Raw genomic sequence first — 22,906 nt, forward strand, 5'->3', positions numbered from 1 at the left:
TTGAACACAGATCTAAGTTCTTCCATTTGTGAGTTCCACAAGCTCTTGAGCTTTTTCCCCAGTAAACAAGCAGCCTCTTTTGGAAGTATTTCTCTAGCCTCCCTCTTTATCAGCTATCATCTTTCAGGCAAAGAATTCACCTAAGCTTTTGCTGACTTATCAGCTCTTTCATATTGCCTGTTTCTAGTTCAAGCTTAATCTTTCACGTTAACCCGTGTAAATTCTGGTTGACTGTGGATTCACACACCAGGTAGTACTGAGTGAGGAAGCCAGTGCTTATTTATCCATCTTCCTGTTGATGAGCGTTTGGGTATCACATGGGAGGAAACGTTGTTAACAGGTGCTCACAGACACACAATGCCCATACACACTTCTCATTGAATTGTAATCTACACAGAAAGATGTGTTTATCACAGTGAAAAAGCTCAGTGAATCCTTGCAAACTGAACGCACCAGCATCCAGGTCAAGGCCTAGAAAGCACATGACCGGGTCCCCAGAATCCCTATGTGTACTCGCTCCCACTCATGGCCTTCTCCTCCAAGGGTAGGGCCTCCCGCGGTGCTTTCTTGTCTTTTGCGTCTGCGCTGTAAAGGCAGTCCTGGCACATATACAACCACACGTGCGCTCTTGCACTTACAAGATTCACCTGTTACTCTTTTTGGAAATTGTTCATTTTTATGTGTGGATTGTGTGAATACACTATTGGTTATTTACCTACTTTACTACTGATGATGAAGTACTACTTCACTACTCATTTCTAGTTTGGTGGGTACGAACAGCGCTTTTCTGAGTGGTTTAATCTTACATACATCCGACACTGGCACATTCCTAATTCTAGAACTATCAAGAGCTACAGAATTTAACTTCAGTAGATGGTGCCTAACAGGTTTTAAGCCGGTTGTGCTATCTATGAGGCACTTCTTGAGGAATCACTGTCAAGACCAAAGTCCACTTACCACTAAACAGGTGTGCTCTCTTTCAGCAGATTCTTCATGCCTCAGTGTATTCAACTATAAAATAAGTGTAAAATAATACACTCTTTCTAAATTTATGAGACTTTAATGATACGCTCCCCCCCTCTTTTTTTTTTACTTAAAACCACGCCTGGCACACAGTGAATATTTAGCTTATTATATGGTAGCTACTGATCATTCAGCAGTAATTTCAACAAAACCAGAGTGAGGAATTAGAAGAGGATACGGGGAATATAATCCACAAACAATTCCAGTTCTCTGATGGCAGAACACTATGAAACTCTGACCCAAAAGGTATTACCAATTCCAGCGAGTGCTACAGTTGGACCCTGAAAAAAAAAATCATTTAAACATTATCCCAAAACGCGTTTGCAAATTACTCTTGCCAGAGGCAAGGTTCTTGGATGCAGTGTATTACTATTCATTTTTTTCCTACCAGACATTACTCTTTAAAGACAGGACTGCCAAGGGCTACTCCGGAAAGTCACTAATATAATACCTTTTATTATATTTGCCAATTTCACACTTTGCTCAACTCCACCCCTCAAGTTGTTGAAAAGTGACTGCAACTCTAATGTTCCTAGATTTTCTGGCATCTTATCTGTACCTAAAGCATACCTGACATCCCTAAAAAAGAAAAAAAAAAAAAAAGGATAATTGCCAAGTCCTCACATTAAATGAAAAAGAGTCTGCCTTCACTTGGTAGGGTGAGTTTGATAACCTCGGTGTGGTGGCCTTGAGCGGCTGCTGCTGGAATGGCCTAGAAGCCAACACAGGTGCACTCGTACCGTGCTCTGAGTGCAGCCACCTGAGGTCATTTTGGAAGTGGGCTCTGTGTTCTTGATAAATGGAATCCGATCTCACGGAGCAGTCACTCCTCTCAAGACAGCACACGACCTACTTGAAAAGGTGTCACCTTTTGAGAAAGTTGATGAGAAAAGGAACTTTTTGAACTTCTAAGTGAGTCTTGTTGATCTTATAAGAAAACTGGTCATTCAGTTTTCCTTAGGGTCAAAGGCTTGTTTCTGGATAGGCACAAAGCCTGTCTTCTTTTTCTCTTTCCACTGGACATTTCCCCCTCTTTTTCTGGCATCCTGCCTACCCCTGATGCCCTCCTCTGCCCCCCCCCACACACTACTTCTCCTCCATTCCCAGCTGCTGGGCTTGGATTTCACAGAGATCCAGAAGTGAGGCAGCTGAAGGAGTGAGACTTAGGACAGGGCAATGAGAAACCAGTAAGTTGCCAGGAAGCCAACAGGCTCCAAAGAAGCACACCTCCTTTCTATGTTTTGTGTGCCATTCCGTTCCCAGCATTTATAACTGCCCAACACACACTTGTTAAATGAAAAAGAAAAATCAATCTTGATCATGACAGGTTGGGGGGTGGGAAGTGCCTCTTCTCTCTCTCTTGCAAAAATGTGTGGAATTGAGTGGAGGAAAATCACTTTAAAGGGAAGAAATCAGGCATCCAATGATTCTAGGCAGGAGATGAATAACTTAACATTTTATTCGCTTTTCTTCCTTCCCCAGGTGTGGACTATTGTAGATGAAGCGTGACATGCCACGGCGTTCACGTGCCTGGACAGACAGGTTTATCGCCTTCTGAGAGTCCTGCAAGTCTCTCTCTGGTCTGCGTAGACCAATTCCAGCGCCTCCCCGAAAACACACGACTATTTTATCCAGGAAAGCTGATCGCCTTTGCCGATCGATTCTGAGCTACAGTCAGCTTTGCAAAACAACTTTTTAAATAAGCATCAGCTGCTTCGCGGCAGGAGGAGGGGTCAGCAGGTGGGAAGAAGTTGTAAGCCCCCTTTCACCTCTCCCAAAAGTCACCAAAGTAGGCGCTGCCAAAGGACTGCGGTTTGCGGGTTTAACGGGCCCTCAGGCTGGGGCTGTCCCGCCCCTGGGCCGCCGCCCGCCGAGGTTCAAGTTCGTCCCCGGCGCCGCCCGCCCTCCAGCCCCCATCCCCACCGGCGCCTCCTCAGGCCAGCCCGGCCCAGCCTCAGCGCTGAGGGAATCGGACTCCGCCGGCGCGTCCCCAAGGGTCCCCCGCCGCAAGGCGAGGAGCCCGGGGTCATCCGGGCGCGAGGTCACTCGGCCACGCTCTAGTGGCACCACGTGGGGGAAAAGTTTCCAACTCCGCCTTGCCGGCCGTCTCTCAGGGCGCTCCGGCAGAGCCGAGGCCCCGCGTCTCCTCACCCGCTCCCTCGCCTGTCGCCCTCCAGGCGCGTCCCCCAAACCCCTCTCCGAGGGTCGCCGCCCCCCCCGCGTGTCCCCGTCTCCGGATGCCCTCCTTCACTCGCTCGCTGCGCACGGAAAAAATCCCCTGGTGGGGGGGCGAGGTGGGCAGGGGCTCTCTCCGCGGAAGGCAGCTCAGGTGCCACGGGCGGGACGGGGACAGGAGGCTCGAGGGACAGGCAGAGGGCTGGGGGTGCGCGCGCGCGCGCAAGCGGTCAGGGGCTGTACGGCCCCGCAGGCGCCCCGGGCGCGCGCGGCCCTTGCGCGGTCTCCCACCACCCCCCTCGCTGTCCACGCGGGCCGCGACCCCCCGACTTGCCTCCATCCATGCCCGCTCGCCCCCTCTCCCACCACGAGGACGCTCCTCCGCCCCCAGTGCGCAGGCCCGGCCGCCCCAGCGCGCATGCCCTGGGCTCGCGCGCGCGGCCAGCCCCCAGCCTTTTTTTTTTTTTGCTTTTTCTACAACACTCTTACAACTGGGGAGGGGGCGGAGGGAGCCCAGGCCGGCCGACCCACGTGATCCAGCCGGCCGGGGCCGCGGGGAGCGGGAGCGCGCGGCGCGGGCGAGTGCGCTCGGGGCGCGCGCGGGCGCGCGCTCGGGGCTGGGCTGAGGCGGCCGCGGAGGGGGAGGAGCGGGAGAGCCGAGCGAGGCGGGCGGAGGATGGGGCCGTGCCCGGGCTCCCGCTGCAGCCGCCCGGGGACACGCCGTGCACCCTCCGGCTCGGGGCTCTCGCGGCCACGGCGGCGGCGACAGCAGCAGCGGCAGCGTTAGCGGCGAGAGCGGCGTTCCCGGCAGCGCTTCTCTGCCTCCGGCCGGGCGACGGGAAGAGGCAGCGGCGACGGCTCGAGGCGGCGGAGGCGGCGGCAGCACACCGGTGTCTCTCCCGCTGGAGATTTCTTTCTGCTTTCCTCATCGACTGACTGGCTCACCCCCTCCCTTTTTAAATTTTTTTTTATTTTTCTGAGGAAGGGTGACCTCTTCTCTGGGACTGGAAAACATATTTTTGTGAGGAGGGGGGGCGGGTGGCAGCGTCAGGGTTTGCTGCTTCTCTTCTTTCATCTCCCTCTCCTCCCCCCTCGAAGACCGAAAAGCAAACCCCACAACTGCTCCAGCATCCTCCTTCCCTCCTTCCTCCGCCTCCCTTCGCCTCCACCTCTCCTTCTGCTAATGAACGCATTATTATGCTTCCCTTTCTGGGGGGTCTCGCCCCTCTCTGGTCGCTCCCGAACCCCGGCCTCCCCTGGACGCATTTCTTCAAAAATTTTGGAGCCTGGGAGTGAGTTTGCTCCGAGGCGTGCGTGAGAGGCGGCGGGGGTGTCTTCCTGCGCGAGGGGCGGGTGAAGTTCATTGCCCCCACTTTTTTCCCGCGACCTTTTTCGGACCTGCTTGGGGCTCGCGAAGCGGGGTGAGGAGGTGTGTGTGTGTGTGTGTGTGTGTGTGTGTGTGTGTGTGTGTGTTGGGGGGGGAAACGCAGGCGTTTTCGGGGGGGCGCGGCGGAGAATGGCCGCGGGGAGGGCTCCCCGGAGCCTCCCAGTCTCTTGATCAAAGCATTCCGCTATTCTGATTTATTGCCTGCTTGGTGAGTTTTTATTTTTTTTTTCCTCCTCCCCTCTAAAGGAGACCTGTGTGTTCAGCCATTACTTTGCTCGGCGCTGCTCCCAGGCTTCTCCGACCCCTCGGTGCTTGGGGAGGGGGGGAGCCCCGCACTTGGGTTCCTCGCCTCTCGCCCTCGCTCCGCGTCCCTCCTCCCCTCTCTCCGCCCCTTCCCACCTTTTTTCTTTCTCCGCTCTTTCTTCCCCCCCCCTCTCTCCTTTCGGCCGCCGCCGGGGCGGAGGGAAGCCGTGAAGGGGGAGGGAGGGCTCGGTGTCAATTTTGTGTGTGTGTGTGTGTGTGTGTGTGTGTGTGTGTGTTGTGTGTGTGCGCGCGCGTGTGTGTGGCCGCGGCCGGAGCCTGTGGCGGGCGGGCGGCGAGCGGGGAGACCCCGGCGCGGGCAGAGCCATGGATGGCCCGGCGCGGGGCCATGGACTCCGCAGAAAGCGGCGGTCGCGGTCGCAGCGAGACCGGGAGAGGCGCTCCCGGGGCGGGCTGGGGGCCGGCGCGGCGGGCGGCGGCGGGGCCGGCCGGACCCGGGCGCCCTCGCTCGCCTCGTCGTCGGGCTCCGACAAGGAAGACAATGGGAAGCCCCCGTCCTCCGCCCCGTCCCGGCCCAGACCCCCGCGGAGGAAGCGGAGAGAGTCCACCTCGGCCGAAGAGGACATCATTGATGGATTTGCCATGACCAGCTTTGTCACTTTTGAAGCGCTGGAGGTAAGGGGGACCCCCCTTCCGCCCCCCGGGTTTCTCTTTATGCACGACCCCACTCGGCGGGCGCCTGGCTCTCGTGTTTCCTCCCCGTGCCGTGCTCTGGGCCGTCCGTCCGTCCGTCTGTCTGGGCTGAGGTTCTTTTTTGAGGGGGGCGGCGGGAAGGGGGGGCGGGGAGTAGGGGGCGCGGGCAGACAGGCAGGCAGTCTGCAGGAGGGAATCGCAGCCTTGCCTGGTCTCGTCTCCTCGTTCTCGCTCGCCTATCCCCTGCGCCCCCCTCCCTTCCCAGCAGATGGGCAGAGAGAAAGGGGTTCAGGCATCACAACAATGCGCCCCCTTTCCTCGGATAGCTCTGCCCCCACTCCTTCCTCCCCTCCCTCCCCAATCATGGCTTCTTGGCTGGTGGAAGTCTTTGGTGGGTTTGGGGCGCCTGTGGACGGTTCTCTGTGTGCTTGCAACAGAGCCATATGTCCGTGTGTGTGTCTGTGGAGTGTGGACTTCGCCTGGTGTCCTCGGGACCGGAGACTGTAGGGTTTTGTGGTGCCTTTGCCACCCCCTTCAACCCTTTATTTTATTTTTATTTTATTTTATTTTATTATTTTTTTTGGTGAGGCTGGGGAAGGGGGCGTTTTCTCTTGGTTGGGAGAAAGGAGGGAGGAGGGGAGAGAGAAGAGGAGGAAAGGATGGAATATCTTTCTGTATTCTGTATGGGCTCTGCTACAGAAAGGGTTAATTATAATATTAGCTATACACACGCAGATGCACATTGTGTGTGTGTGTACACGAGCAATTGAATTAAAGGACAGGAAAAGGTGTAGTGTACAGGGTGAAGTGGTGGGAAGGAAGAATAAAATCTAGCTGGTGTCTGAGGGGCTTGTCACCAGTTGTCACCCACCCTTGCCTTTTTTGTGCCCCCTCCCCCCTTCTGAGCGATTGGCTTTGTGTGTGTGTGTGTGTGTGTGTGTGTGTGTGTGTGTTTGTGTGTGTTTATTCCTTGGGCACCTGCCGGCAGCCTTGATTCCCAAATGCACATTCTCCTGGCAGCTCTTGGGAGGGTGGGGGCAGCGAGGAGGGAGGGGGAGGAAGACCGTCCAGGGGTTAGGGGGAAATTATTTTTGCCTGGACACATCTGATTTGGTGCTAGGACTGGTCACTAGGCTCTATAAAAGTAACCATCTCCTTTCCTCCCTGTCTCCACCCCCAGCGTGTGCACACACACACACACACACACACACCGGCTTTGAGATTCTGCAGAGTTGGTCTGGCTTTCTTAAGCACGAAACCAAGATGTAAGTTGGTTTTTAGCCTCTGAGACATCTGATGTGATGGTTTGAGATCCCTGAAGGAAACTTTTTCCCTTTCTTTTGGTTTTTGTTGTTGTTACAATATTGTCTCAGGTGCTCAGACACAAGCTTTGTGAAATGATAGCTTAAATCTCACAGTGTGGGTTTAGATGTTTGATTCTGTGTATGTTTTTGGTCTCAGGTTTAATATTTTTTCTTTTTAAAAAAACACCTCTTCCTGTCAGGGTTGTACTTTTCTGTTCCAGTTACTTTTGCTTGGGCTGGCGGTGATGATGGTACTGGCTGGTGGTGGTGATGGTCTTGGTGGTGACCAGGGATTTTTATGTTTGTGACTGAATCAGTTACCTTTTGGTTCTAGAACTGGCACCTTATTATTTATTTATTTAGGCTATGATTTTGAGTGATGAGGCTAACCACTTAGCAGGCTAATTCTGTGGCTTTCGGTCTGCCAAGGTGGGTGAAGAAAGTGGGATGGTTGGCTTAGGGAAGTGCTCCAGAGAGCTGGTTACAAGTGGTTCTCCAGGGAGTAGGAAGGGCCTTCAGATTCCCTTGGACGTTTCTGAAGGCCAGGTAAGGAGAGATGTCACCTAGGTACATGTTTCTGATTACTTTTCGTGACTTGGCTTGGAGGGGTGCACATCTATCCCATTTGGCTTTTGAGGAAAAAACTTGCCAATTCTAGCTCCTTTGGAGCATAGCACAACTTGGTTTTTAAATATGACCAAGTCCAGTATGTGCTGCTACTAGTATTCCTTCCCTTGCTGTTAATTTTTTTTTTTTTTTAGCCCTGCCACTTTTCTAGATTCAAAGCCCAGGTTACTTGGGTTGTTTGAGTATAAGATCGCCTTCATATCTGAATGTCCTGTGTGCATCTAAAAGACTTTTTCAATTTATTTTAAAATGTTATAGAAAAATGTGAGCACACACATAGGTAGACAGAAAAGTGTAATGAATCTTAGTGTAACCACCACCAACTTAAATCTCTTGTTTATTCTTTATCGCTTGGTCTCCCTTGCTCTGTGATGTGATCTCATCTGATAATATTTCTGTGTGATTCTTGAAGCCATGACTCAAAAATTTCCCCAAAAACCCCACTGAAAACCCCAGTGTCATTATCCTAAATAAATGACCAAGTTCGCTAATATCATCAAATGTACTGTCAGTATTCACCTTTATGAAGTCCAAGTTTTATAGGAGAGCTATACATAAACTCTTTCAGATTAAAACTAGTAGGAAATTAAAAAAAATAATCACATGTGTCTGGATCTTTGGGAGAAGTTAGATATATTGTCTCCTGGTTATCTCATTGTGTCCAGGCTGGGTGGTTAGAACACATGTGTGTAATGATTGTTCAAACCTCTCGTGTTCCACTGTATTTAGTTTGGAAAATTCACCGAACTATCAAGAAATGTTAGAGCTTATTAGGAAATTGGCAACCAAGCCGTGAGCTTGGACACATATGTGTGTTTCAGGAGTGTTTGCAAATGTTAAGAATTAGTCTAGATGTTAAGGGTTACCCTAAATGCGTACTGTCTTTTTGTGAGTTGCATTTAGAATTGAAAACAGTTGTCACCATGTATTGTCAAGGCTGCTGCCAGGATGGTGTTGTGATGAGAAACCAGAAATACTGGCTTGCACGGGTAGGCTTTCTAGCTTATGGCAGCCCAGGGCAATAGCTGGCAGATTCTGGAAGCTTGTGCTTTCAGTTCAGATGGGCACACTGACTGCATGATTTTGTCCTGAGTGACTGACTTTGGACTTTGTGTCTGAAAACGATGCTCCTAATTCATAACGAACTATGCTGCTGTGACTAGTTCCGCTCTAGCCATACTTTGTTCCGAGACTTGTGTAAAACTAGTAAACTTGCGTCATGAGAACCTGCATTGTTAGGTTGGGTATTCTTTGCAGTTGTTGGATTGTTAAGGTGGTGAAAGCTTTGGAATAGTTCAACAGGCCTTAGATTTTACAGCCAGTGAAACTGGCTTAGGCAGTTTCATATTCTGCAGGGACACTTGACTTGAGTAATTGTGCCCTGCAGTTCAAGTGTGTGATTATGAAGAGTCTCATGATAGAAGATAAGAGGATAGGTGAGGAGGCCAAAGTTGAACTTGGTGTTCTTTGCGTTATGATGTGGAGAAGCAGAATTGCTATTTGGACATGGTATTGTTTATTTGGTTATTCTTGGAATGACAGGATGAGGGTATATATACCCTCAAGTAGGCATGCCTCGTTCACAAATGACAAATGGCAGTGCTGGGAACTCAGCTACCACCAGAGTATCCTGATTTATGAGGGCTTGGCTTTCTGTTCTGTGTATGTGTGTGTAGCTTTTTTTTTTTTTTAATCAGGAAGCCATAGCTGAAAATGTGATTTTTTAAATAATATTTTAGTTGTTCCTTACTTCACTTTTGGACATGGGTTTCTTAGAGCAGTCTCTTTTGGTACAGCTGATCCAAGGAAGCAAGGGGTATGATTGGTGGGATTCGTGGATAACAGGGCCAGTGAAGGCCGTTATAGCCTTAAGAAAATGAAGACTCATTTCTGATGTGTCAGCCCAGGTCTTGGATGTGGTCATTATTTGCTGGCTGTGTTTTAGGTCTTACCCACACGACAGTAGTGTAAGTAGGCTGTATGGAATTTAATGTATTTCCAACACTCCGTGTTAATAGGTTTCAATAATTTGTAATGATCAAATATCACTTAATCATTTTAAGAACTATATTAATTATACTCCTTGCATTAATCAGCATATAACTATGGAGTATTTAATATGTGCCAGCCACAGAAAAACACAGGCATTGTCTTGAAGGACTGTGCAGTTTAGTTGGCAAATCAGGTTCAACATGTATAAAAAATAATTTTGAAGCAAGTGCTTGAATGCTTGCAATCAAGCTAAGTGCAGTAGGCTTTCAGGGACCAGATAGTGAGATATGAGGTGTTTGAGACATCTTCACAGAAGAGATGAGGCCTCTGAGGATGAAGTGGTTTGGATAGGTAGGGGAAGTAGGGTTCAAGCCAGCTTCAAACAGATTTTGGGGCTTGATGGCTTAGACAGAGTTAATGCATGATTTCCTGTGCCAGAATAAAAGTCTTTATTACAGGGTTGGGAATTTTAAATATCAGATAAGGAAATGCAGTATCCCCTTTTCTTACATTTATTCGACCACGAGACACTTTTATTCTCGTCTTTGTCATCTGTAACACAGTGTGGAAACTGCTGGGAACGAACTCATAAAAATTCCTCCAGATTTTGGCATAGGGTGGCCTGTGCTCCTGGGGTGAGTGGGCTGAGGGTAGGTGATCTGAGAGTCAGGCCCAGAGGCTGGTGTGGGCGGCTGTTGCTAAAGCAGAAACTGCAGGGTCAGAGTGAGGTGTAAATACTGAGGGGAGGCTAGTGCACCTTCCCCCCACCCCCGCCTCCCTTGCTCCCTGGTGTCAGCCCTTTCTCTGATCTTAGCATCTCCACCACGGGGTGAGTATGGGCCAGTGATGCTCATTGCTAGCCCTTCACCCTGCAAAAGCAGCCCAGTGGGTGCCGTCACACTAGTTTTCAGCCTATGCGTTTTATCCATCCTCGTTCCCTTCTAGGTTCCTGTGTTGTTGCTTTTTAGCGACATGGAAAAGAGGGTTTTTGGAGGAAAGAGGCTGACATTGATATTAAGACAAAGGTTTCAGATGATCTGCTCTTGCTCGCTGTGTGTGTGAAGTGCAAGTTCAAAAAGGGGTGGGACCTGTCTTCCGCTCTGACACAGCCAGGGAAAGCTGCGAAGCTGTTGGCTTTGTTGGGAAGTTGGCTTGGGACTGCTGAAGAGCCAGGGTATGTCCAGCATTTTACTACTGAAAGTGTGTGGGGTGATGACTTAGAGTATTTTGCTGAACTGACCAAATTTCAGAATTTTACTCTACAAGGCAGAACATTTTTTTTTTTTTTTGAGGAGTGTTTATACGAGGGGAGGTCAAGGCTGTGATAGGATGATTCCACGAGCCTTGTGGGAGCCGTGGATTGTAACTGCTTCAGCTTTAATTTTGGAAGTAGATATGATAGGAGTGGGTCAGTAAATTAAAAAAAAAAAAAAGAGCCATGAAGTTAATGGTTGGACTGTTGGATCCTGTGTGAGAGTTGTGTCTTCTAGCCCTCACTGCTGAAAGGGGGTTTAATAACAAGGAGACATAAACTCGCTTGGAGTGTTGAGGGTGCTGAGGATATTCCCAGACTATACAACAGTTGTGTGTACTGTCAGAACTAGGGGGTGATTTTTTTTTCAGAGTGTTAGAAATAGAAATCAGGTTCCTCAGTGGGAAACCTTTGGACAAATCTTGCAGCACTTCCTGATGGAAGGTGTGTGTGTCTGCATGCAGAGGAGGGTGGATTTCAATTTTATCTCATCCTGTGTGTAGGAATCATAATAGGCTCATGTAGCCTAATTTTGCGAAAGTGCCTCCTGCTATGTTTTTCTCCTTAAGAAGCAATATATATATATTTTCAGGGTTATGATCACATTAACTGTGCTGTAGATTTAGGAAAAGATCTGGGAATACAGTGGCAGCTATTTAAGAAAGTTCTGAAAGATTCAGGTAGATTTAAAAATCCTGGTAATTGAAGTTAGGGTGAGCCATATGTAATTTAAAGAGCAGTAGAAATAATTGGAGGACTTTGTCAGTTGAGGCAGATCTGTCTGTCTCAGAGAATCTGTATTTGTTCTATATTGTGCATTCATTTTCTTTGACAAAGAACTTCACTGAGGGACATGGTGAGACCCTAAGGATGTTGTCTCTCTTGTCAATGTGAGCTGTGTTCTTTCATTTCTTGTATGCATCAGGCTTGGGGCTGAGGCTAGGCTGGGGCTGGGCTGGGCTGGGCTGGACTGGGGCTAGGTTGGGGCTGGGGCTGGGCTGGGGCTGAGGCTAGGCTGGGGCTGAGGCGGGGCTGAGGCTAGGCTGGGGCTGAGGCTGGGCTGGGCTGGGCTGGGCTGGGGCTGAGGCTGGGCTGGGCTGGGCTGGGGCTGAGGCTAGGCTGAGGCTGAGGCTGAGGCTGGGCTGGGCTGGGCTGGGCTGGGCTGGGCTGGGCTGGGGCTGAGGCTAGGCTGAGGCTGAGGCTGGGCTAGGCTGTTCTGGGGTTGGGGCTGGGCTGGGCTGGGCTGGGCTGGGGCTGAGGCTAGGCTGGGGCTGGGTTGGTCTGGACTGGGCTGGTCTGGACTGGGCTGGGCTGGGGCTAGGGCTGGCCTGGGGCTAAGGCTAGGCTGGGGCTGGGCTGGGGCTGGTTGCTAGCTATGTATGTCTTGCTATGCTGTCAGTGAATATCAAAGACTAGGCCCTCTTTATGCCGCTTTATGTCTGAGGAAAGGAATGGGTTTCACACTGACTGTGTCTGCTTGTTTAGGAAGGGACTAAACATTGTAGACTTCTGATGTCTTAGTCCTGTGGGATGGAGTCTTTTCAAGTCCCCCGTTAGTGCATATGGGGCCTCATCTTAGGGTTCAGTTAGAAACTGCAGCCACCCACACTCTGCTTACCTCCCTCGTCTTCCTCCCTCTCTTTCCTGGGGTAGAGGTCTCAAAGCTGTAAAGGCAGTGAAAGGTAATGGATTTGGGAAGTTGTGAGTGGAATGTGGAGTTTTTCACATGCTGAACTTTTGTTATTTACATTCCTACAGTGTGGAGTTCTGTTGGTAGCTGTCAGTGTTAGCAGCTCTGTGAGAGTGAGTTGCTTGCTGCAGTTTTCTAGGTTGTTTGAGCTAATTGCTCAGTTCACTTCTGGATTCCAGTTAGGATTTGCTTGAACAAACATCGCGAAGTACCAAGTACATACAGATATTTCTTTTAAAAAAAAGACTTCACTGTAATTGTGTCCTGCTGCCCGCTATACCTCCAGCTACCCTACCTCCTTGGTGCCTTCAGAGGCCTGCAGACACTCACAGGACTCCATAAGATGGAGTCACAGAGAAGGAAAAAGCCCACAGTTTGTAAGTCATGGAAAATGGCTTGTGCCGAATAGGATTCATTGCTTGGCAGAAAGTTTTCAAATTGCAAATACTGTGTGGTGGCTGCTCACTGAAGCACAGTTTGAATCTGGGTTAAACGGGTGAAATTTGATGCTTTCACACTGTGGCTGAATTATGAATGTGAGTCATTGCCAGGGTCAAGTTGTCATGGCGTGTGTGTGTGATGTGCTTTTCCTTTTTGTTTTCCTCCCAGCTAACCTTCATTCCACCATAAAGTCTGTCTCATTTCAGGGTCTGTGTAGTTTCAGAAGGCAGTGAGATTTTAGAATTTAACACAGGGAATTAAGAGCTTGTAGTCCAATATTTCAGTTATTTCTCACCTGTTAAACCAGAGGTGACTTTTTTTTTTTGTTTAGCTCGAGGTCTCTTTGTTCGTTTGTGCTTGCTGGTTCAACCTTGCTGTCTTGAGTGTTTCTCAGTAAATAGTTTTTAACAGATAAAAATGAGAAGAGATACAAAAACAGGGTAGTTGGATGTTACATTGTCACTTACTCTCCAGCCTCGTGGTAGAATTCCAGTGATCTGCATGAATTATCTGTGTGCATGTTCAATTGGCGAGAACAAGAAAGGTTCTGAATTGCACTGAGAAGTGATTTTCCATGGTTGAAGTGAAATTATAGTTTTAGTAGGACAAGGGGAGAAGCAAGCATTTGCTATTGAACGTTGGTGCGTATTACAGTTTGCTTTCTCGTTTGTTATGGTGGTCGTTTTAATTGTTAAAAATGTAGTGTTGAGATGAATCCACAGGGTTAAATCTATGGGAAGTATTGTCCTAACTTACACACCCAGACTTTGGATCAGTTTCACTGCAGCCCTTGCTGGCTGATGTCAATTCTAAGCCCTGTGACATCCCAGCCGGTCCTTGGAGTCTTTAGTAAAGTAGTTCTGCCTCTCATTTTTGCAAGTGAAAACGCATCCGGGTGGGGTTAATTGACCTGCTCAGGATAGCCCTGGGACTTAGAGGCTCTTTACAAACCTAGTGAAACCTGGAGACTCTTCTCCACGGTGTGGGAGTGCCCCAGGGACTGAGTACCTTGGGGGATTTCTTTTTTTTCAAGTACAAATTAGGATGAGACCCATTTTTAAGGCTTCCCATTCTCTCCAAGACACATTCTGATAGCTATTGAGCGGTTAGGGATGTTTTAAAAGTGTTCTTTTTAGCCTGAGTTCTCCTCAGTGTCTGATCCTGAAATTCATTGGCCTTTCTCTGGAAGTACCTTTGTATTTTTTAACTCCCCCCACCCCTGGTTTCTCTTTAATGAAAGTGCTAAAGGAAAAAAAAAAAAGGAAATATAAAGGTAAAGATTTGAAGGTTTCTCATTTTTAATATCAGTGAAAAGATAAAACAAGTATTGGGATATAAAAGAATCTTAAATGTGGGACACTTAAAATTTTAATGCATTTTTTGGAGGGGTCAGATAATTTTCTTTAACCTACCAATCCAGGGAAACTCGGAGCGATTTAACATTGGTAGCAGAACATACAAAACAAGCGAACTTGGAGAGATTGACTGAATTGAACTTTTCTTCTGAAGAAATACTCAGAACGTCAAACGCACATGATATGTTGGCGGAGGTACCTTGCCTGTTTGTTGCTGAACCATGAAATTTATAACAACTGTTTGTCTTGTGCATGTATTTATAACCATTCATATAATGAAAAGTTTTCATGGGATTGTAATAACATATCAAGATGGATGTAATTAAAGCAGAGGCATATTGACACCTGAATTAAATGCAAACCGTTCACCAGGATACCTGAGCATTGTACCTTATACACTTGCTGCGGGGGGCAGTGAGCCAAATATGCAAATCAAAAGACATTGATGAATTTCCTTGGGTAAGCATGTGGTTGCAAAGAACCCAACTATTTTATTAATCTTTTATCAAGTGTTGTTTAGATTTGCAGCAGCAATGGAATGTATTCATTTGGCAGACCAAATAGCTTAGGACCAGAAAGTAGGAAATAATAAGGGGAAGACATGATTGATATGCTGTCCCATAAATAACACATGGCGACTGACAAAGGGGCTGAGTAATCTTTAGATCTTTGCTTGAAGTCATTAATGGAGTTGTTAAACCAGGATGTTTGAGTTGAACTTCAATCAGGGAGGCTCTGCCTCCCATTTAAAATGCAGGCCTCTCTGTAGTTACATTCTGGGCTGATATGTTGACAAAATCGGCATATATCGAATTTTTGTGAATTGGATCAAAGGCACCAGGGAAATGTTGCTGTTAAAAAAAATCTGTCCTTTTTCATCAGGTATAGTACTCCTCCTCTCTGCAAGAATTTTGGGAGAGCCACTTTCGGTGGACTTTGCCCTCATTGAGAGACTTTTCTGCTGCCTGTGTTTCTGTGCTGCTGCAAGGAAGTGACTGTGAGATTTGCATTTTCTGTTCAGGTTTCGCACCTTGCTTGATGCATCCAGGAATAACTGGTGGTGATTTGAATCCGTCCCCATCGTGCAGATTCCAGAGCTTAGTCTTCAAGTGCGCGTTAAGGAGGGCTTGTGGCTGTGGAATGTGGAATATGATTTCCACATCTGCTCCACTAGGGAGTCCAGGCATGTCACAGCCTCTTCAGAGTCATGACGGTACAGGGACAGCCTAGCTATAATTTTTCTATATGACAGTTCAGTTTTAAAATTGTAACGATGCCAGAAGCAGAGCTGTATTGTTATTAGGAAAGTTGGTGACATCTGTTGTATCTTGTTAACCAGGGAAGGAAAGTGCTTTAATCAAAACATCTAATTATGCCCTCTCAACTGATGACATATTCTTTGCTTAAGTTCTGAGACTGGCCTGCATAGAAGAAGGAGGTGGTCTCTGCAGGAACTGAGAAGTACGTATAACTTGTTGGAAAGTATTCATCCTGAACTGGATCTTGGTGATAGAAAGTTGCTTTGATTTTTTTTTTTTTTTGGTAAATTGCCTTTATACTGAATATTGAAAAGGCGGTCTCCAGGAGTTGTCTAAAGCAGCATGAACTTTTTGTTTTTGTCGTCCTCTGGCTCCCTTAGCATCTGAGCCCCGCAGAGGGAGTTTGTATTTCCAGATGTGAGCTTCAGAGGCTGTGTGATGGCTGCGAGCCACCTGGGGAAGGAGCCGATGGTAATTGCAGGTGAGAGGCAGGGGGATGATTCAGCCAGTGTGCTTGGGAGGTACGATTTCACACCTGAGTACCAAAACCTGCTGTGTTGGTTGCGTTGTTTTAAAATGTTTTATTAGTGTAATATAGAAACAGACCAGATGGTTCCAGGTCACATCAGTTGAAGGAATAAAAATGTTTTTAAATATTGAAGTGCACTGGGATCCAGGGATAGTTCCTATGTTTAAAAAGCAGTCTTACACACTACTGGTAGAATCAGAAATGTTTAATTCGGTATATTTGCCCTGCTCCTGTTCCCTTGGTCGCTTTCTAAAGATTATAAGATATTTTAGCAAAGTAGCCTCTCACTTTTGAGTCACTGAAACTTTTAAACCTATCCAGTAAAACCATCCTTCTCATTCCATGTGAAGCCCAGGCTTAATTTTAACTGCAGCTACTAACCGTTTCCAGAAGTACAGAGAACAAGACTAGCCCTATGGGTCACATAGGTAATGTTGACGTTCGTATTAGGTCAAGGAAATGCTCTCTTTCTTGGTTTGGGAGTATTCCACCTTCTGAAGTGATTTTCCAATGGATTGAGCTTTCAGAGCCACCCTAAAGCAGGTTTTCTTTGGTTTTGAAGTGTTAGTCATGACGTCATGTGCTTCATTGGGATCTGGTGGGGAAATGACAGGATGTGCTTCGTGTTTTCTTTGAGGTCTGGTGGGAAGTTTAAGTGCTCTTCATTTTTTCCTGGTCTGTGACATCCCGTGTAATGGCATACCGGGTGTTACTGGGGAGTTGGGCCTGGAGCATTGGAGTCAGCATCTTCTCCCTGTGTTTTGCACATCTCGTTTGATTTTCCCGTGTTTTCTTGCATTTTAACCCTCGTGTTCTCCCTGCAGACGTCCTTCTGGGTATTGCCACTTGAGGCTCTCAGAATGACTGCTCTCTTTCCTCCCCCCGTCGTAGGTACTGGGAGTGCTTACGTGCAGTCCACCTGTTTCCATGAGAAGACATTGTGGAACAGGAGGCTGCTTCTCACTTGTCTTTGCTCTGTGCCAAACATTGCGCTTGCAGATTTGTGTGGTCACATGCACCTCTGCCGTGAGAAGAGGAATGAGACCTTAGAGTTGGAAAGACTGATACCCAGAGTGTTGAGGTCCTCTCTCCAAAGTCTGTAGGAGAGAGCTGTGAGATGTAGCCTTTTGTGCCTCCGATGGAACCTTGGGCTCCATGTACCATTCTAAAATAAATCTAGCCAAGAGGCGGGGATGGGGTCAGGGAGAGACAAAGGGAGAGGGAACATGCTTCCATCTTCTGATTTAGTTCCCCTCAAAGCCCACAGCGGCCTGGGCTGGGTGATGAGGCTCTAGCCGGGAGGCAGAAACTCAAGCCAGGTCTCTCCTGTGGGGTGCAGGGACTCAGGCAGTAGAGCCGACCCTGAGACAGGATTCTGTGACCTGACCTCTGTGTGGTGGCACCTCAAGGCCAAGCACTCACCTGTGTGCTCTTTTTCATTTTGTGAGAGAATCTCAAATGGGTCTCTGGTAGATCCCGTTTGTTTCTTGTTACAGCTCATAATTGTATTGGTTACAAAGGACTTTCTAGGTATAATAATAGGGTTTTGGCGGGGGTTGGGGGCAGTGTCTTGCCATTCTTCGAGGAGTCCTTTCTTTTCTTTTTAAAAGGTGGAAGTTGCAATTGGGTGTCTGCTGCTCAAATAGTGTAGTCTCTTGCTGCCTCATACCTTGCCAGTCTTTTCAATCCTTTTCTTATTAAGATCTGACTTTTTGCCAGATGGTACTAGCTGAGAAGACTTTAGGCCTTTGGAAAGGCCAGGGTTTCTGTTCTTAACGTTGAGGTCTACTGTATTAGCAGTCCCTCTTCTGAACCCATGCACGTACTTAAGTTCATTGAGTTCTTAAAACAGCCCTCTGGAACAAAAGTGTCAAATTGGAGAGAGAATTGGCACCCTTTCACAGTTTGCTGTGCATGTAAGCCAAATTCTGCTATAGATTCCCAAGCATTTTATCTTGTCTGCTTTTAAAGTATTCCAAGAAGTGGCACTTCTCTTTGGAATCTATTCTGCCACAAAAGAGACTTCATTGCTAGAGCTCCGTTTCTCTCTCTCTCTTTTTAACTAATAGACACTCTATTCTGCTTAGTGAAAGACCATACGAAATAGCTCTTTGCTTTTGATATCTGTATCTTGAAGATACCTGGTGACAAATAGTCCATTATTTCCTCTGTCATTGTTTCTTTCATTATTCTAAGCACATTTGCAAATTGTTCCTCCCTGTTCCCTGCTCTGTCCTGTTGAGGTTTGTTTTTGCTACAAAGAATATGCTAATGAATGTGGCTGTTAGATTCGCTTCTTATGGAAATCCCAACTGCGTTTACAGTATCAAGGCCCCTCCACATCTCTCCTGGGCTAAAAGTGGCCATCCCACAGTATTCAGACCTGTTGAGAGGATGGGGTATGGTACAAAGACACGGACATTTGTAGGTGCCTGTGAAGACCTGTTAAGCTAAACACTTCGCTGAAGAGGCTCTCCTCTTGAAGAGAGGCAGCAGTTCGTTCACATCTTCTCGCTCTTGAAACACTTCCATAAGCAGTTATCTTTTAGCACATCCAAAATGGAAATCCAGTAGAGTTCTGTTTTTATAGATTGTCATTGGAAGGGAGCCCCGAGTCGAAAGCATGTCCTCTGAGATTTAACTGTATCTATAAAAGTCTAGTGTAATCGGAACCACACCTTCAAGTTCAGGGTTTCAAAGGTGATCTCTTACGCTTTAATTTTATGTATTTGTAAAATGCAAGTTTTATATTACCTCTAGGGCCCGTCTCATGTTGTAAACTTGTAGGTTGGGAACTGTGTATTTTTACCTTTGCCTCGTGCCATTCCTTGTCCTGCTGGCGATTTCCACGGAGAGAGCAATGTGTCGTTTCCTCCAGGACAGCGGGCGCCCTCTGATTGTGAGAGTGTGACTTCAGCGTTCTGTTTGCAGATTCCTGCGTCCACTGCCTGTATTTCAGTTGCACCTCCTCATTCATTTTCGTGTGTTGTACCTGGGATTAGGGACGAAGAAATATGTATGCTCAGCCTGATTGGGAAATGACATCGTTGAAATACAGCCCATATGGCCATTGTAAAATGGTTAGCGCTGCATATAATTGCTTTCCCAATGATGTGCGTTGTCATTACTCCCATCTTGCAAGAAGCGCTTCCTAGCATGCTGACAGTAGTGGTGTCCTTAGGAGACGTACGGATATGCAAAGGCATTCGGATGTCTTTAGTGTAAGGAAAAGATTCCAGTGTTAGGGAATGGGTCACCACCATGCCTTGAACCGGTGACTTTTGCTAAGTTCAGCATTGCTGTGTTGGAGGATGGAGATTTGCAGATATTCGTTTTGCTGAGTGTATGTTACTTGCAAGTGTGAGAAGGTGGTTTAGTTGTGCCTTAGTCCTCATCACAGTATTGTAGCCAGTTGGTTTCGTGAGAGTATTTTTAACACTTATTTGTGCTTTGTACAGAGTTCTTTTCTTTTTAAAGACGAATTTGCTTTATTTGAAAGGCAGAGTTACAGAGAAGCTTCTATCACTTGGTTCGCTTCCCAAATGGACGCAGAGGCTGGAGCTGGGTCAGGCTGAAGGCGGGGAGCTTCATCTGAGTCTGCCATGTGGGTGCCAGGAGTCCAGTTTGTTGGGTCATCTTCCACTGCCTTCCTGGGTACATGAGCCAGAAGCTGGATCAGAAGTGGAGGAGCTGTGTCTCCCACCTCTGTCTGTTTTGGATGGCAGTGTCAAGAGCGCTGGCTTAGCTGGCTTAGCTTGCTGCACCACAGTACAGGCCCCAAGTTATTTTCTAGGATACCGCTTTAATCTTTTTTTTTTAAAGATTTATTTTATTTTTATTTTATTTTTATTGGAAAGGCAGATATACAGAGAGGAGGAGAGACAGCAAGATATTCCGTCCATTGATTCACTCCCCAAGTTGGCACAGTGTCCGGAACTGAGCCAGTCTGCAGCCAGGAGCCAGGAACTTCCTCCGAGTCTCCCATGCAGGTGCAGGGTTCCAAGGCTTTAGGCCATCCTAGACTGCTTTCGCAGGCCACAAGCAGGGAGCAAGATGGGAGGCAGGGCTGCTGAGATAAGAAACGGTGCTCATGTGGGATTCTGGCGCATGCAAGCTGAGGATTTTAGCCTCTAGGCCACCGCGCCGGGCTCCCATACTGCTTTAATCTTGACTTTCCTAAATATGGATCTAAGGAGGGTCAAGCCAGAGATTGTATTAGCTAGGATTCTGATGAAGTAGCAGAGTCAGAAACCACCATGTTGCCTAGATTTACGTTTTCCTCTGTATAGTGGGTGTCTCTACTCGAGCCCCAGTCGCTTCCCACTAGAAGCAGGTTGTTGGCAGTTTAGAGGTTCAAAGCGTTGGAGATTCCCCCACTCCACAGTCTGCATCCCATTCTGTGGTTGGAGTTGTTTTCCAGCTCTGCTTGGCTGTGCACATATTGGGGATGTAACAGTCCAGGAGGTGGTGTGCCTTGTTTTGTGCCTGTGAGTGACTAATAAGTGACAATTACAGAATGCAGTCATTCATCAGAGGCAATGTTATGGAGTCCAAAAGAAGCATTGTGAACATAGAGACTTCCAGAGAGTTAAAAGATTTCGGACATCATTTTGGGAACCAAAAAGGGACAGCTGAGCGAAATTCTGACCTCATTCAACCAGATCTCCATCTTAGACTATTTCATGTGTTTAGGATGAGATCTTCTTTGGGAGGAAAAAGAAATGACTGTTTGGTGGCTTCTTTGTGCCGGGCAGGCACTGCTCTAGACCTGGGCACACTGTAGTAAGAGAGGCATGAACCTGCCCCGGAGTTCACCTTCTGCGTATTTAGCAGTAAATAGATCCATGAATATGTTGAGTAGAGCAGGGGAGTTTATAAAGCGCAATGTAGTTTGTGTCTGCTTATGTGCTATTTTGTTGCGGCTGCTTTCCATAAGACTTCTCTAAGGTGGCAACACTTGAGCAGAAACATACAGACAGTAAAAGAGGCAGACTTGTGAATAGTCAAGGGGAGAGCATTGAAGAAGAAGGAGCAAAGGTGAAGGCTTCCAGGAAGGGGTGGCTGGTTTGGTGAGCATCTGCTAGATGGGGGGATGAGGACGCATAGGATGGAGTGAGGGAGCAGGAGAGGACCAGAGACAAGGCAGGGCCATGTGTGAACTGTGGCTGTCGAAACTGAGTGATGTGAGAAGTTAGACACAGCTACTAGCAACTGTTCATTTCCACACTGAGAAGCTGTTGTTTGAATTCCCCCAAGGTCACCCAGCGGGTATTCAAACAGGGCTAGATCTAGAACTCACGTGTTGGTTTTTCTCCTCGTGGCTCTCATGGCAACTTCTCATCTCAGCTTCCTGATACCATCCCAGGATGTAGGAGAAACGTGTTTGGAGACAGGAAGATGTGCGTCTCCTTTGCTGTTTTGAGGTATGTCTGTATGGTTTCTCCCCAAGAGTAGCTTCAAGAATGTACAGCGTTCCAATGCCCAATCAACACAAACCGGAAAACAGCTTTGTTTGTTCTTGTCAGAATCTTCTACCATTTGGAAACTTTTTTTTTTCTTTTAAATCTGAGAAGGGTGGTGGATGGAGAGGAGAGGAAGAGGGAAGGCCACAGGCTTTCATCTGGGTGACTGGAATCCTAGTACTTGAACCAGCGTCTGCTGCCTCCCAGGGTACACCTGACGGAGCTGGCACTCCAGCCCAGGCAGCCTGTGGAGGACAGGTGTCTTAACTTGGTGGTGTCTTAAGCTCTCTCTATCCCAGTGTCCATAGTGGATCCTAATTTTAGAGATGTCAGCTGCTCACAATTATCAAAGGCTTGCTGGGTGTGATGTTGCTTTCAGTGGGTTATCACCTTCTAGTAGGTAACTATACTATACTTTGGCGATGACTTCTCTAGCTGAACATCCTTGCAAATAAGCTTCCCACATTTCCATTTCAAGAAGGCTCAGGAGCCAAGCCCTGAGAGTGCTATTGTCTTGTCACAACCCACTACTGTGACTGTAAATATTTGGTTCTGTACAGGATTTCACAGCTTCTGGCTTAGTCCTGGCAACCCTGCTGATTTTGGGTGAATTGCTGGTTAAGCAGATAGATACCTTTGGTCTTTCAGAATTGACATTCTTCAGATGTCCACGACAGTGTGAGTATAGCATTTTTTTAGGACCTGTGCTGTAAAATGTGTTCCGGGATGCAGGTCAGCATTTTCAAGCAAGCAGGCTTAATTGAATTGGTCTTGACGTTTTCCTCCAGCGAAGTAATCACCCCATACAGCACCGCTGTTTGTGATCTGTGGGAGAGTAAAGTCATATCTTAGTACTTGTGCTGTGGAAGACCAGTATACTGTGAGGTGGCTTTAGCATCTATTTGTGTAAAAATGTGTTTATATGTATGTAAGTGAATATGAGGCTGAAGTGTTTTATAAATATGAAATGATGTGAAGCATAACAGAGCCAACACCCATTACCCACAGACATCCTTGAAAAACCTTAACATTTTACCATATTCACAGAAAACATATATATTTTTTTGGTTTTAGTGTGTGTGCTATTTGAAGAGGAACTCAGTCAATGGTAAGCTTTAAAGCTTGTAATTCTCAAAGGTGGCCACACATTAAGAATACCGTGGGGAGTATTTAAAGGCCCCCATGCCCAACAGAGAGGGGGCTGAAGCTCCCACTCCCACTTGAGAGGGTCTGAAAGCTCCCTGGGGGACTGTGCTGCACGTTGTGGGTAGGGACCCACTGTTTTGGAAGGATGTGTTAGTTTTGTCTTCACTGGGTTCTCTCAGATGCTCCTGCCTTTGTTTCTCATGTTGCTGTTGTCATTCTTGCACATTTTATTGCAGCTTGCTGTCCAAGATTCTGAGGGGTCATATATTGGAGAGTTTCTCTCTGACAAATGGAGGACACTTCTGTCTGT

At 47.4% G+C, this 22,906-nt stretch overlaps 1 protein-coding gene across 1 annotated transcript in view; it reads left to right on the forward strand.

The window, feature by feature from the left end:
- Window positions 1-5,074: 5,074 nt before the first annotated feature.
- Window positions 5,075-22,906, forward strand: part of LOC131483232 (autism susceptibility gene 2 protein-like) — a 483,929-nt gene continuing 466,097 nt past the window's right edge. Inside the window, exon 1 of the mRNA XM_058680768.1 lies at window positions 5,075-5,521. Within this exon, the coding sequence (XP_058536751.1) occupies window positions 5,213-5,521 (309 nt within the window). The 5' untranslated portion in view covers window positions 5,075-5,212. The remainder of the gene's footprint in view (window positions 5,522-22,906) is intronic.

The sequence above is a fragment of the Ochotona princeps genome, chromosome 24 (assembly GCF_030435755.1).
Source record: "Ochotona princeps isolate mOchPri1 chromosome 24, mOchPri1.hap1, whole genome shotgun sequence".
NCBI lineage: Eukaryota > Metazoa > Chordata > Mammalia > Lagomorpha > Ochotonidae > Ochotona > Ochotona princeps.